The 13978-nt window shown below is 42.7% G+C and overlaps 1 protein-coding gene across 6 annotated transcripts in view; it reads right to left on the bottom strand.

The window, feature by feature from the left end:
* Sox6 (SRY-box transcription factor 6) overlaps positions 1-13978 on the bottom strand; it is a 557476-nt gene that overhangs the window by 68740 nt on the left and 474758 nt on the right. For all 6 annotated transcript variants that reach the window (XM_057777769.1, XM_057777768.1, XM_057777773.1 and 3 more), the window contains 3 exons: positions 11890-12039; positions 6501-6684; positions 3534-3718 (listed from right to left, as the gene is read on the bottom strand). In XM_057777769.1, the coding sequence (XP_057633752.1) occupies positions 3534-3718; positions 6501-6684; positions 11890-12039 (519 nt within the window). The remainder of the gene's footprint in view (positions 1-3533; positions 3719-6500; positions 6685-11889; positions 12040-13978) is intronic.

Below are 13978 nucleotides of genomic sequence, written 5' to 3'. Positions count from 1 at the left end.
CATACTAAAGTGGCAAAATAAAGATTTGCTCAATAAAGTGAAACAGATCATGGGTAAATATATATTCATATGGACACACATGAGCCTGTGTGTGTGATAAAAACACAGCTCTCTTGTGTCTGGGTCTGTTCACTAGCCCACAGTGGTTATATATACAGAGTCTGTTTACTCATACCTAGTGTGATGAACGAAACAGACAATGGTTGACACTGGGATGTGCTGCCCCATCCCCTTCAGCACTGGAAGGTTCTCTCTCTCCTATTTGGCCTTGCTTCAGCTAAAGACAGTCACCTCAGACAAGATCAAGTCCTCTTTTCCGGGTAGCTTTTTTTATCCAAGGACTGATTGGCACGAGTATGCAAAACTAATGTCCCTCTCGAAATTTGGAGTAATTCTCACTAACGATGGGTCCTGAAGCTTGTGAAGGGGTTGCTGGTGGAGGCACAGTGCACCATTTCCTCACCCAGTCCTGCTTTGTCCCTGTCCCTTCTACAGATGCCTGTTTTGGAGAGTACCCACACACCCACACCCCTGCCACTAACATCCAGTGGGTAGTCCACTTCCCAGGGAACCCAGGTATGTGCTATGTTCTTCTGTAAAGAAGGTTTAAGTAAAAGAGAGAAGTGTGCTTAATAAATGATAAGGTCCGAGACAGCGATGCTATGAAACTTACCTAAAACTGCGACACGGGGTCCAAGGAACAAATTACCATGTCTAATTTACAGTTTACAGGTCTTTATAGTTAAGGAAAACTGGACCAGCAATTCAAAGCTGGGCAACTTTGAAGCCAGATAGCAAACTGGATTTGTCCCAATCGACTTCCTGGTTTTACTGCATATTATATACTTAACCTTTGACTTGGAAGAAATGGCGGTGTTCTTAAGGAAGGAAAGTCACAACTTTAGGATGAAGCTCTGATGGTAGAGCTGAAGCTGCCTCCCTCACGGGGCTCTGAAGTACTGCTCTCCACACATTCCTCTAACTGCAACTAGCCCAACTGGCCTGGCAAATACAGAGATCTTCCGATAAGGCCCACACACCCACGCCAATCACCTCAAACAGTGATCTTGTTCAGGAGGCTCGAGATCCTCTGAGAAGAGCTGATAAACACATACAGCATTCCTAAAGAGCATGGGCTTTCCATGTCTCACACCCAACTCCAGGAACTGTATCTACTGACACAACGACTCCCCAACTAGGAAGTCACAGCTTCCTGTTCTGTAGAAACCACTTTGCAGCTTACCTTCAGGGACTCGGTTCTCTTCAATATATTGTAGGTTAGATTATAATTTACCAATGTGTTCAAAGTCGACCTTACTTCTCGCTTTTTCTCTCATGCCTTTTTTTTTTCATATTTAGCTTCAGATTTCTTCCTTCCTCACAAATGAATTGAGAAAAGTCAATGGGAAATAAAAATTAATCTTTGGAATTTGAAGTGTACAGTGTCCACTTTTGACCTTTGGCTCCAAATGATAATAGTAAATAACTACATATAGTGCAGGACATTAATTTTTTATTTATTACCCTACAGCTATGTGTGTGCACCTATGTTTATATATGATGTTCCACATCCTGTAGGATGCTAATGGCAATCATAGGACAGGGGAATGGAGGGAAAATCACATCTTTACTTGACTTTGGTAAGACATCTCTCTCTGTCCATATGAGTCTTGGAGTATCCCATCCTATTACCAACCCCATTCTACCCTGCACCCCTAGTCTCCTAGTATGGCCCAAGAGTACAGAGGTGTGGTCAAAAGCTTGGTAATGAGCTATACTTGTGCACACCTTGTAATGGGTCACATTGTTTCCTTAACAAAAAAGTCTTAACTTTATGCAATTGTGAATTTGAGCTTGTTTTGAAATAGAGTTTTATAGATGCCATCAAATTAGAGTAAGGTCACAACAGATTAGATGGGTTAGGTAGCAGACACACAGACAGAAGGCAAGTAGGAAAGACAGAAGGAAACCGGGAGAAGGCAGAAGTAAGCCAGGTTCTTGTAACAATTAGAAGGCAGGAAGAGGAGGGCTTGGTCCTCCTTGAGAGCTGCAGAGAGCATGGCTGTAACACCTCACCTGCAGACTGGCCTCCAGAGCCAAACAGCTTAAGTCCCTGCTTCTCTACACAACCCAGTGTGGTAGTCACTTAGGAAAGGATTACACCTGTCCTTCCAGAGGGTCCTGCCACACAGGAACACAAATAGCACTGCACACCTCCCAACTTCTTCAAGAGCAAATAGAAAAGCCCTGTGGGGAACTGCGGAAACCACAAGCTTTTATCTTACTGTGCACACTCTGCCACCGTGTCCTCACTACAGTCAGCCAGGACGGAAACAAAGGGGACACTCCTGGCCTGAGCCCCGCAGCCTGCAGTTTCAGTTCACTAAATAAACACACGTGTTTTTAACATTTTATTAACAGCTACTACTATTGTCTATTACAATATTCATCTGTCCTTCTCCAATAGCCCCATATTTAAACGTAAATAAATAAGCATTTTCTCACAGTTTAGTGCCGGGCAAGTATTTGTGTATAAAAGGAATGAATGAGCTGTCCTGCCGGGTGCACTCCTCCCAATCCCCCTTTCCCACTCTTCTTCAGGAGGCCAAATGGTCTTTCTGTATGTCAATCAAATCTCATTCACACACTGGAGAGGTCCAGTGTGGGATGAAATGAAGAGGTTTCTCAGAGTCCACCAGGTTGAACGTGCTTTGCCCAGGCCGTGACTTCTACCTAATGTTCTCAGCGATCCGCTTTCTTGTGACTTTCTGGCCACACTGGCCCGTGCTTGCATAGCTCTACCTGTCTGGAGTGCCTTCCACTCTGATCCTCCTGCAGCCGCAGCGTGACTTCTTTCAGGTCTCTATCCTGAGTCATATCCAGACAGTCCGTATTGCCACTTCTGAAATAAGCGCCCTAAGCTGGTTTCTTCCCTTTAACTTGCTTTTATTTCCCTTTGGTTCCCAGCCATGTACTGACACGGCCTTCTCCACAGTCTCTGTCCCCTACTGGTGTGTATGCTGTTTAGTTCCGGACTAAACTTACTCCAGACTTCCTTACTTCTGTATGCGTCTATCCCAGAACAAGCACCTGATAAATTTTTTGCTGAATCAAAATGATGAAAATCAATTGCAGTTTGAAATTTGCTTGTTTTGTTTTTTACTTTTGGATAGGAAGTGTAGCATTAAATTTAACGGTGAGCCATAATTCACTTAACCGTGACTGTGAGTTTATGTGTGTATCCTTTTAAATATTGTCGCATTCTATTCTCACTCCAACCACACAGTTTACAGCCTGAAGAGTGCAGACTGGGACAGAGAGACACCAACAGGCAGGCAGGTAGGTTGAGTACCTGGGAGACAACCTAAACGCCAACCAGCAGTAATGTGAGCATGTGACACAGGGTAGATTTGCGTATTGACAAGGCGGCCCTCCAGCTGGAAACCCAGATCACTGGTAAGAACCGGGAGCCTAAGGAGAGATGACAGTGACCCCATGGGCCTGCTATGGAGCGGGGAGGGATGCAGGGTTACCTTCTCATTCCTGCAGTTGCTCAGCCCCATGTTGTTCATGGAGGACAGTTTCCCATCGACCCCGTGTGGCTGCTGTTGCTGCTCCCGCTGGATCTGCTCTCGCATCTTCCGAGCCTCCTGAATGGCTTTCATCACTGTGTCCTGGTCCCCAAACAGGGCAGGAGAGTTGAGACTGGACAGGATATCTGCATACATAGGGTGCGTTATTAGAGGTGTGTGGGGACAGTCCCTCAAGTGCTGACTGTGACCCACTCCCCAGGGGAACACTGTATTCTCTGAAGAAGGAGGGGACACATTTGTTCTTAAGAAAACTACAACGCTAGTTAGAGCACAGAAAGCCGAGTGAAGCAAGCTGTTTTGGCTCAGGGTGCAGCTAGGCCATGGAGGTACCCTGGCCCTCCAGGCTAGTAGGCTGTCCCCGACCCTCTCACAGATGGCTGGTTCTAAGTTCTAATCGTGCATGCACAGGGGAAGTATTTGCCACTTGTGCCTCCAGTTATCAATGCTCCTACATCCCCTTCCTAGCTCTCCATGTGTCTATTCTTTGTGTACAATCTTTCCTGATAGGTGGGGGAGGAACAAGGAGGGGAGAAGGCAGAGGAGATGGCTGGGATTTCTGTTCAGATACTCTCGTATTTGGTGTGTTATGTGTAGGGGAACAGTTTGAAAGCTAACAGGATGAGACCTGTGAGGGTACACGGGCGCTATGGTGACATCTGTGTGTGTGTGTTTTGTGTCCATCGCAGAAGCGAGGGGGTGGGAAGAAGCACACCACGCGCTCCTTTCTCCCAGAGCCGGCTGGTTAATGAAGCATTCTTCTTATCATGCTGCCTCGGTTGTTTACCGAGAGGATGGCAATGCTGCCCCATCCCTAGCTCGGACACCCACTGCTCCCAGCCTCTCCTCCCACCCCCAATCCTGACATACAGCGAAGCAGTATGTGTGGCAATGGCTTTCACATGAGCACAAACCCTCAAATCAACTAAGAATAAACATTTTCTTCCATTATATTCCATGTAACCCAGAGGGGAAAAAAAGGAATAGAAACTAATTTTCCTCTATTCCTTGTGCTTTACTCAGCTTAATTGAATACTTTGAATCAGTTTTTCCATTTTTAGACAAAAGAGGCCAATTATTTGATTACTGTTAGATTTCAGCTGTTGTGTATTTGACATTATCTACTTGTGTAAGGTCCTTCGTATTTCCTCACACGTGTGTGTGACAGGCATGTATGCATGTATGCAGACACCTCACACAGACAGAGGAACAGGGAAACTAGACTACAATCAAGCTCATGCTACACACCTTGTATGCACAACACATGTGCATATCTGTGTGATTTGTGAAGTTCCAGAAACTATCTATGAAAATGTTTTTAAAAGTCAGTTCCTTTATAGGATATTAAGCTTTTTTCTTTTGAAGTTTTCTGGATAAAAGGCCACCTTCGTGCAATATTCTGTGCAGAGACTGCCCTAGCAGCAGCCGCTTTCACTCTGCGCCGCCACCCCCCCTCACACACACACACATACACACCGCTCTGACCTAAGAAGGGTGCTCTGCTGCTGGACAGGAGCACGGCCTGTGGCAAACCAACTCCTTCTTTCCCTGCAGATGAGCAGCCCAGGAACAAGTGCTTTCCAGACAGGATGTGGAAGTGCACCGCACAAGGGCCACTTCAAGAGGCAGGCTAGTTTTCCTCTATTGACTTTCTTTGTTCTCATCTCCCTACTCCCAAGACGCCAACAAAAAGAAGCACTTGGCAGCAATGGTCTGGGCATGCACCTCTTCTCTTCTCACTGAGCTCCCCTGGCAGGGAGTGAAAAGCTGTGGCTCCTATGCAGCAAGCCTGACTGGAAGTCAGAACAGGCTGTTGCTCACATCCTATCTTAATGCCCCAAGTGTTGGAGAGGGCACTGCATTTCACCCTCAGCGTAGTTGAGCACACCTCGACCTGGGAGCTTCCTGAGAGTAGCAGGATCTGGGTATCTGTCCTGGTTCTGCTATTCACAGCCCAGGGCTGGAGCTCAGGCATTCTACCAGTAAGAACTAAATTGCCTAACTTGTAAAGTCAAGTGAAATTAAATAAAGTGGAAAAACTAGATAAAAAGAGTTGTAGTGGGTCTACCCACACATCACCATATCAAATTATAATAAGCAAGAGGCTCCATGATTAAATAACACAAGGAAGGGAACATGGTAAAGAAATGGTGGGTCGAATTCCCAACCTCTTTGAATCTCACTGTCTTTATTTGGAAAGCAAGGGACAAGAGGAGCCCAGTAATGACATCCTTAATGCATTTGGTTTGTTCCTGCTGACAAATGTTTTCTTGCCTATTGCTTCATTCTACCCAACAACATGAATGTGTTGGGATTCACCTATCCTAGTCTTTCAAAATACAGCTCCAATGTGCTGGACACTGCAAGACCTTGTCAGGCAGACTATTCTCTTCTGGCCTACACAATACTATTCCCCATGTAGGGTTTAGGAAAAACTAAAGTCCAGAGCGACAACACCAGACAGTGAAAGTTATTGGTTGAGACATGTTCTGTTGTAAAACCCATGCTTTTGCTCCACACTTTCAAAGAGCCATGTGAAAACCTCTAGAGAGCCTTGAAAAAGCAAGAAGGAAAAGGCACCCTGTAACATGGCTTCCTGAATGAAGCCGGTTCTTGATGTCCTTACAGAATTACTTTTAGGCAAAATCTTGATAAAATTAAGGCCACTTCCTTACTTGTCTAATGGCCAGGATCTATTATCATCTCAAAAAAAAAAATGGATCCTAACAGGATTTGAGACATTTTTCAAAAGTTCTAGTCACCCAAGATACCAAGTTGGGTTCTGGTTCAGTGGAAAGAATATCACTATCCTTCCCAAAGAGCACACAGGGCCCAAGGGCAAGGCATCCTGGCCAGCGCACTTCTGTTCTAGGTCACGGGTCCCTTCCTGAAGTGGACTTTTCCATTTACCTAGAGAGGATCCTCTCCCCAGGCTCCCTCCAATGGGGCTGGGGATGCTGCTCTTGTTCGGAAGGTTGACAGGGCTGGTTTTGCTGGCTGGGAAGAGGCTCTGGGTGGGAGATGTTGGGGACTTCACAGGCTCTGCTGTCTTAGGCCGCGATGAGAGATTCAGCGGCTGGGCTGTTGTTTCATCCTACAAGAGTTTAACATAAATAATTATTTTAAAAAAGACAAATGAAGCACATTATCACTTAGTAAGCCACAGTTATTTTACACCTCCGAGACAATGCCACGTTCTCCTACAACAATAACAAAAGAAGCTAATTATCTACCTCCTTGAAGATTCATCGGAAGGAACCTCATTAATTTCCCTGTGTTATGCTTCTATTTACATTAACTGTGTAGTTGGATCATTCTTTTTGCCAAATTAAAATCTGAATTAGCTCACATTACAGCTTAATTTCCTAATGTGTTTTCAGGGATCTAAATTAACCTAGGGCATTTACAAAGAATTATTTAAAATTTCAGTAGCTCTGTAGTGCTTTTGTGTTCGTCTCTCAGAAAAGTTCCTGTGACTATAAATAGTCCCTGCAGCTAATTTTTTAATATATATTTTAAATCAAACAATTGCAAGTACTTTAGAATGGAAACATGGAGAGTCTTCTTTTGCTCTCCAGGGCCCCTGCCCTCAGAGTCCCATGCCACACCACAGGCTTCTATGTGGCTTTCTGGGTGTGGGTGCTCTTGTGGTTTATATTCTGGTCTCTATTCATGTTTAAAATTAATTTTTGTGAAGAGCAAGCATACATTATAATTATGTTTTACATGCTATGCTATATGCAATTTATTTTTCATGTTTAAAGTGATGTCTTGTTACAATCTTTGCTACATATATTTATGGAATGTCTATTTTAAGACCATATCCCTCCACACTGAACCCAGTATTTCCATCTCTGGCTTGGAACTCTAGGATAGCCAGTGACTTGAAAGTTAAGCAACTTGTTTTCATTTTGTCTCATTTATTCTATCATCAAAGAGCTGCAGATAATAATCATTTCAGAAATATGGATATGAGTATGTGATTTAAAGGTTCAATGTTAAGATCTACATTATTGCATTCTGAAGCAAAATCATCAGCAAATGTCAGATTCTGTTTTGCCACTGGGAGGGCAAAGAGAACCTGCTTTCAATGACATTATTGAAAATACACAACGGCATCTGGTAACAGAACATTCTCTCCCGTGGTTAACATGTGACCTCACTGAGGCTTTATTTCTCCATCTATAAAAAGATGGCCATATACTACGGGATGTCAATCAACAGACGTGCCAGAAAACAGCACTGGAGGAGGAAGGGCGAGAGGGAGAGCAGGGCCATGCGTGGAGGTGGCGGTGCACCAAGCATTACACCAGGCCCCTCAGTGCATTAGCCCACTCAGCCACCGGTGCCACCAGGAGGATGGGCAGACTACTCAGACTTTGCAAACCGGGAGGTGAAAATCAAAACAATGAAAAGCATCTTTCCAAGGCCATCGAAGGAGGAAAGAATTTGAGTCTAATTTATTGGACTACAAATCTCCACCTCCCTTTCTACCAAATGAGCAGAGGAAAAATCATTTGTATATTAATGTAGTGATGGTCTATGTTGTTGTTTGTTTTGGTTTATTTGGTATTAATATGAAACAAGTGCTCTGTCCCATCTGTGTTGCAATGCACTTTATATTTAGAATAGGACATGTTCTGGGGAAACAAGATTACATCCACTATGAATGTCAAAATTATCTGATGTACTAAACTAAATTGCTTCTTTTTGCCCTTAATTCAAAAGATATTTAAACTAGTCTCTTCCTTCGTGAATATTGGAATCATAGCACTTTATATGCTGTTTGGTTCATATTCTCTATGCTGCCTTCATTTGGGGTTTGCGAAACTTCTAAAATGTCTGAGTTTAGAGTTTTTGTCAAGTTAAAGAAATGTTCAGCTATTATTTCTTCAAACATAAATTCAATTCTTTCCTCTAGTTGCACATGCTAGACAAACCCTTTCCGGTGCCATTCCGGGATCGTCTCTTCTGTGTTTCAGCGTGCAGAGTTCTGTCCTACGACTTCACTCTCACTGCTTTTTCCTTCTACAGGTGTAGAAACTGCCACTAATCCCATCTAAAGTGCTGCACTTATCACTTGTAGGCAACTAGTTACATTTTCTGTGCCTTGTCTTACTCTATTGATGTTTTCTTCAATTTCCTTGAAAATAGGGAGTTAAAACACCTTTTTCGGTTTTAATGTCTCTAACTTATTATTTGTAACTCACAATTAATCTCAAATGCTCTCCATTATAATCATGTTAGAGGGACAGGATTGGGTTTACTTTTGAGGTTAAAGACCCACCCTCCAGACAGGATCTGATTATTAGGCAGTGCTCTTCCGACATCGATGCTAAGATCCTGGGACAGAAATTTCTGAAATAAGTGAATTCTAGACTGGTCCACATTACTATGGAGAAGGAGTTGTTGGTAAATGGTACAGGTATCTTGGCAGCCTCCCTGAGTTGAGAGTTTAGAGGTTATAAATGTTAATGTAGACACAACTTTTGAGGCAGGATACCAACAAGGTCAGATCTGCAGAGAAAGAGAGAGAATGCTACAAAGCTGCAAAAGATTGGACTGCAGGTTTAGTTGAGGGCTGATCAGTAAGTGCGTATGAGGAGGCAACTTGAGTGTGGGGAGAGTGAAGAAGAGAGAAGGCAAACGACTGCACATTCATGAAGGCCTGAGAATGGCTTCCTCTCCCAAGAACACAGTGCAATGGTCCCTTGACGCACTTACAGGGCATTAAGTAAAGTGTCCAGGAAGTTGCTGCCTCATGATGGGGATACACTACCCTGAGATTCTTGGTTGTTCTGAACCTGACTAACAAATATGAAAAGTATATCCAAAGAAGATCCAGGAGTTCTGTGTCTCAGAATAGATTTCCGATATTTAAAAAGATGCAAACACTTTAACAGCCAACACTGTGGAATTCAAAATGTGTAGCATCTATTTAATAACGATGGGCTTACACAGAAACATGAAAATACACATAAAGAAGAAAAAAATCCAACCTCAAAATGGACACGGATGATAGAGCTAGCAGATAAGATAAGAAAAAAAAAACTCAGAGGTGGCTAAGATGCAGGCAAATCACTCTACTAAAAGCTGGAAAAAATTGACAAAGACCATGTCATCAGTCTAAAATATATAATCTGAGAAAACATTTATGTTCTTTCTATGTAAGGATCATGAAATTTTGAGGCATTTTTGACAGGGTTAATCATATACCTCTCCACCCAGTCTAAGATAACACATATTGTTTGTCAGGGGAAAGGCTGCAGGGACAAAGAATGCCTTGCCAGGTTGAGAAGGCTTTTGCTGTATGTAGAGCTGATAGGTGATACTCACCGTCCAGCTCAATAATTCTGGATCTTTCTCATTGTGGAACTATGTAACCAGACACTTCCGTCCCCACAATGAAACTACTTCCGCTCCTTCATGACCACTGTGAGGATCCCCACTACCACCACCATTTATAGAATGCTCATTACATGATAGAGAACATATGGCCTCATGTAAGGCCCATAATATTATTAACTTCCAGATTACAGTGACAGACTTTTAACAGTTGAAACCCCGTGTTTATCTCATTACCTTCAGCAAACATTGCCCTGCAATATTTCACTACACCGTGCATGACCATTCTCTATAGAGGGAAAACGGCTAGAGTGAGGACCCGACGAATCTGGGTGAAGAAATCTCCTCAGTTAGTAGACTGAGTTTACTTCCAGAAGTTCTTCAGTAATAGGTATATTCAATTTAAATGCTAACTTTATGTCTTGGATTATATATTTCTGCTCACATAATATATGATCTAAGAAGTATAAGACATGGCTCCTTTGTTACTAACATAAAATACTGTCAAGTCAAACCATACACAACTCTTATGTCTAAGCATTTGCATGTGGTCAAGTGAGTAATAAAATCTGTTGGCCCACAGAGCTGGAATGGTAAAAGCAGATAGAAACTTGAATTTAGCCAGGGAACATTTACTCATCCAGTAAAGGCTTGGTTTGGTACAGTTCCAGTTGGCCAACTTAAATTACAAAATGACTTTTTCATGTTAAAATATTTAATACCCAAATAGCCCCAGTTGCTGGCATTTCACATACTCTTTCTCTGACAACTATCAAGAGACTTAGTCCTTGGGTTGAGCTGCTTGCTGTGCTATGATTCAGATTCACAAATAGGTTTTTGGAATATAAAACAATCTATTTCTACAAACTTATAATTCCTGTGTTAATTGTGACAGCTCAAGATTTCTAACAATTAAGTGTAATTTCACCCTGTTTCTCTAGAGAATCATTAAGTTCATATTTGTGAATGGAGCACAGACAGGTCGTCTGGAGGATGCTCATGGTTTTAGTCTTCAATACTTGGAGTCCATTATTTTTGCAGATTTTCTGAAGTCTCAATATTGCTATCTGTGATTTACTAAAATCAAGCAGCTTCAGTGACTACAGAGCACCTAGTAGTGATGTCGGTTACTCTCAACTGTTTGCTGTCTGAAGATTCAATAACTGCCCAAACTCACTACATGCAGTACTTCTGCAAAATTACAACCATGCATTCACACTTAGCACACCTCTCCAAGTTCACAGTCAATTTACATACAGCAACTGCTTCTCCAAACTGTGTGAATTTATTAATTCAATATAGGAAGCCGAAACAATCCCCCCAAGCAACTTCTACTGTGTAGGGACCAGATTTGAAGTGTCTGATCATAGCCCTTGTCACCAAGTACCCCCGCCCCCAGGGGACCAGTTTGAGGACACTGAAAATCAGTTAAGAAAAACATGTATCAACACTCTACCCATAACTGTGAAAGCCCATTTATCCTGTCGTAATGACATAGTGAAAAACACTACCAGCCATTGATATTCCTCAGCACCGCTTTGCAGCCAGTTCTGAAGAACAGAGCGTCACAAAGCTACGCCAAGTCCAGCATTAGATCCCCTTTGATCCCTCTGATACGCTGAGTGGGCTCCCCACCTGTTTAAGGAATGTGGATAAGTGTTGCAGGTCTGTGACAAAGACTGACAATAAAAGCACAGCCATTCCTGCCAGTGAACACTAAAAAATGAAATCCAGACTCTGAAGGGAGAGATTTTTTTGAGGAGTGAGTTTTTGGAGTTAGGGCAGGATCTCACAATATAGCACTATTGTTATCAAAAGGCAAGCACCTGTTTCGCAGTGCTCACTCATGGCATTCCCCATAAAGAGGGCTGCTTACTCCCAGCATAGCCCACTTCACCATCTTTCTTACAAAGCTATTTTCCAAACCATTTCCATAATCCTGCAAAGCAAGTACCTTAACTTGAGTTACAGGGCTGGTCCCTCTCTTTTCATTTTTCATCCCAGTAGGTGAGACCGCCCCTGCTGTGTTTGGTGGCTGTGGAGTTGATGGCATCTTTGCTCCAGGTGACACCTGCATGCTGGCCAGCTGAGCGGCATAGAGCTGCTGCAAAACAGAGAAGGCGACCATCGGTCTCATTAAACGCGGCTGGGACAGGCTCAGGAAAACTTACCATGCTGCCAGATAGCATCTCTCACAACCCTGCATTCCTCTCTCACTTTTTTAAAGAGGAAAATAAGAAAAATCAAGTAACTCAGAAAGGAAGAGGACTAGAATGAGAAACATGGTACTGTAAGTGTTCCAGCAATGACACCATGGGCTGGGACAAGACTGGTCTCTTGAGAGCTCAGTTCCTTCAATTGTACTAAAAGGAGTTTGGCACAGCAGTCTATAAGATCCTTTCTAAGAGCCTGAAATCACTATATAACGTTCTTTAATATCTGGTGTGCCCACTTGTGAACTAAGAAACTGAACAGAAATTCTCTGAGTGTCCTTGATCTCCCCATACTTCTCTGAGGATGCAGATCCTTGAAGATCAGTGCTGCCCCTAAGCCCCTAGAGTCCACCAGCAGCCACCTCCCTCTCAGTCTTTTCTCTTGGCAGTATTTAACGACCATTGACAGGGTATAGCCAGATTGGAAGCCATAGGAACTAAAAAATCAAGCTTCTTTTCCTGGCCCCAGTGCTGAAGGAGATAACCCAGTGTCCCCTTTGTGGCTAGAACAGCTCAGCTGGTGTCTCCCCAAGTTCTACTTCGGATTGGGACTCTGGGCTTATCTCCCTCTGTTTCAGCTGCTGTCTCTTGGGTCCTTTCTAAGTATTTGCTATCTTGCTCTCTTATCCATCCTCTGCTCCCTCTTACAAGTGCTCCTCTTCTGGAGACAAAGTAAACAGACAATCTGATACTACTCATCTTAAAATGATCAACATTAAGTATATTGAATTAAATGAATGTAGACTCAAGATTGAAATATGGGCCAATATCACTTTTAGATAATTTTAACTTTTATCAAAATAATGTTATTCATTATTTAATAAATTCAATATTACTTTAAGGCCTTTAAATGGAAAGAAAATCACAACAACACGGTTACCTTATATAAGGTAAAGCCTCTACAACCATACCTGATCACCTTGGCCTCCCCACACTTCCCTCCCCACCTCACTCCTACTTTGAGGAGACCATTCCCTTTCAACTTGGTTGACTTTTCTTACTTATCACCTCATTTGTATATGTTTATACACTGTTCTCACACAGGAGGACGAAAGCTTAGCTTTCTACCTCACCAGCTATATATGCCTTCATGTGTCCCTCTAATCGCTTAGTGTTCATGTCAGAGATTCGAAGATAGTCTTACTGTTGGTTCTACTCTGGCACTATTCGTAGCTGAGCTATGCCAAGAGCTATATTTCATTCTCCTCTCCTGGACCCCTCTCTCAGGTACTAGTATTGAAGCTAGGTCCTCAGGCTTGCTAGGTAATACCACTTAGCCATATCTCCAGACTTCTTTCAATATTTTATTTTGAGACAGGCTATCATCACAAAGTTGTCCAGGCTAAACTTAAACTCACTCTGAAAGTCAGACATACCCTGGACTTGGGACCTACCTGTCTCAGTTTCCCAAGTAGTTGGGATTATATAGATTAAATTCAGCAGTAACTCTTCTCTTTAGCTCTTTGTTAGATTTAATGTTTGTATTGTTTATCATTTTATCTCTCATTTATCTCTTTCTCGTTTCTATAACTATCATGGGGAATCCAGACTCTCCCAAAGACCAAGAAAACTCAATACAATACAATTGAATATATGGCTAATCACTGTATACATTTCCCACCTCTTAGAGATGCCTTCTAGAATTCTCTACACTTTTGCTCCAGCTCTTCATTAGACCAGTGTTACACAGAACTCCCCTTTGTCTCTCCTATGTTTGATTCCATTTTCTGTCTGTCACGGCTTCCTGTTTCTTAGTTAATTGTCATATTTTCAATAGTACATAACCTCCAGGAAATACCTGAGAAAAGTGCCCGTGAGGTTGGTATTTTA

Source organism: Chionomys nivalis, chromosome 8 (genome assembly GCF_950005125.1).
Source record: "Chionomys nivalis chromosome 8, mChiNiv1.1, whole genome shotgun sequence".
In the NCBI taxonomy this organism is placed as follows: Eukaryota; Metazoa; Chordata; class Mammalia; order Rodentia; family Cricetidae; genus Chionomys; species Chionomys nivalis.
The sequence above is the reverse complement of the archived record's forward strand: the minus strand, read 5'-3'. Positions and strand labels throughout refer to the sequence as shown.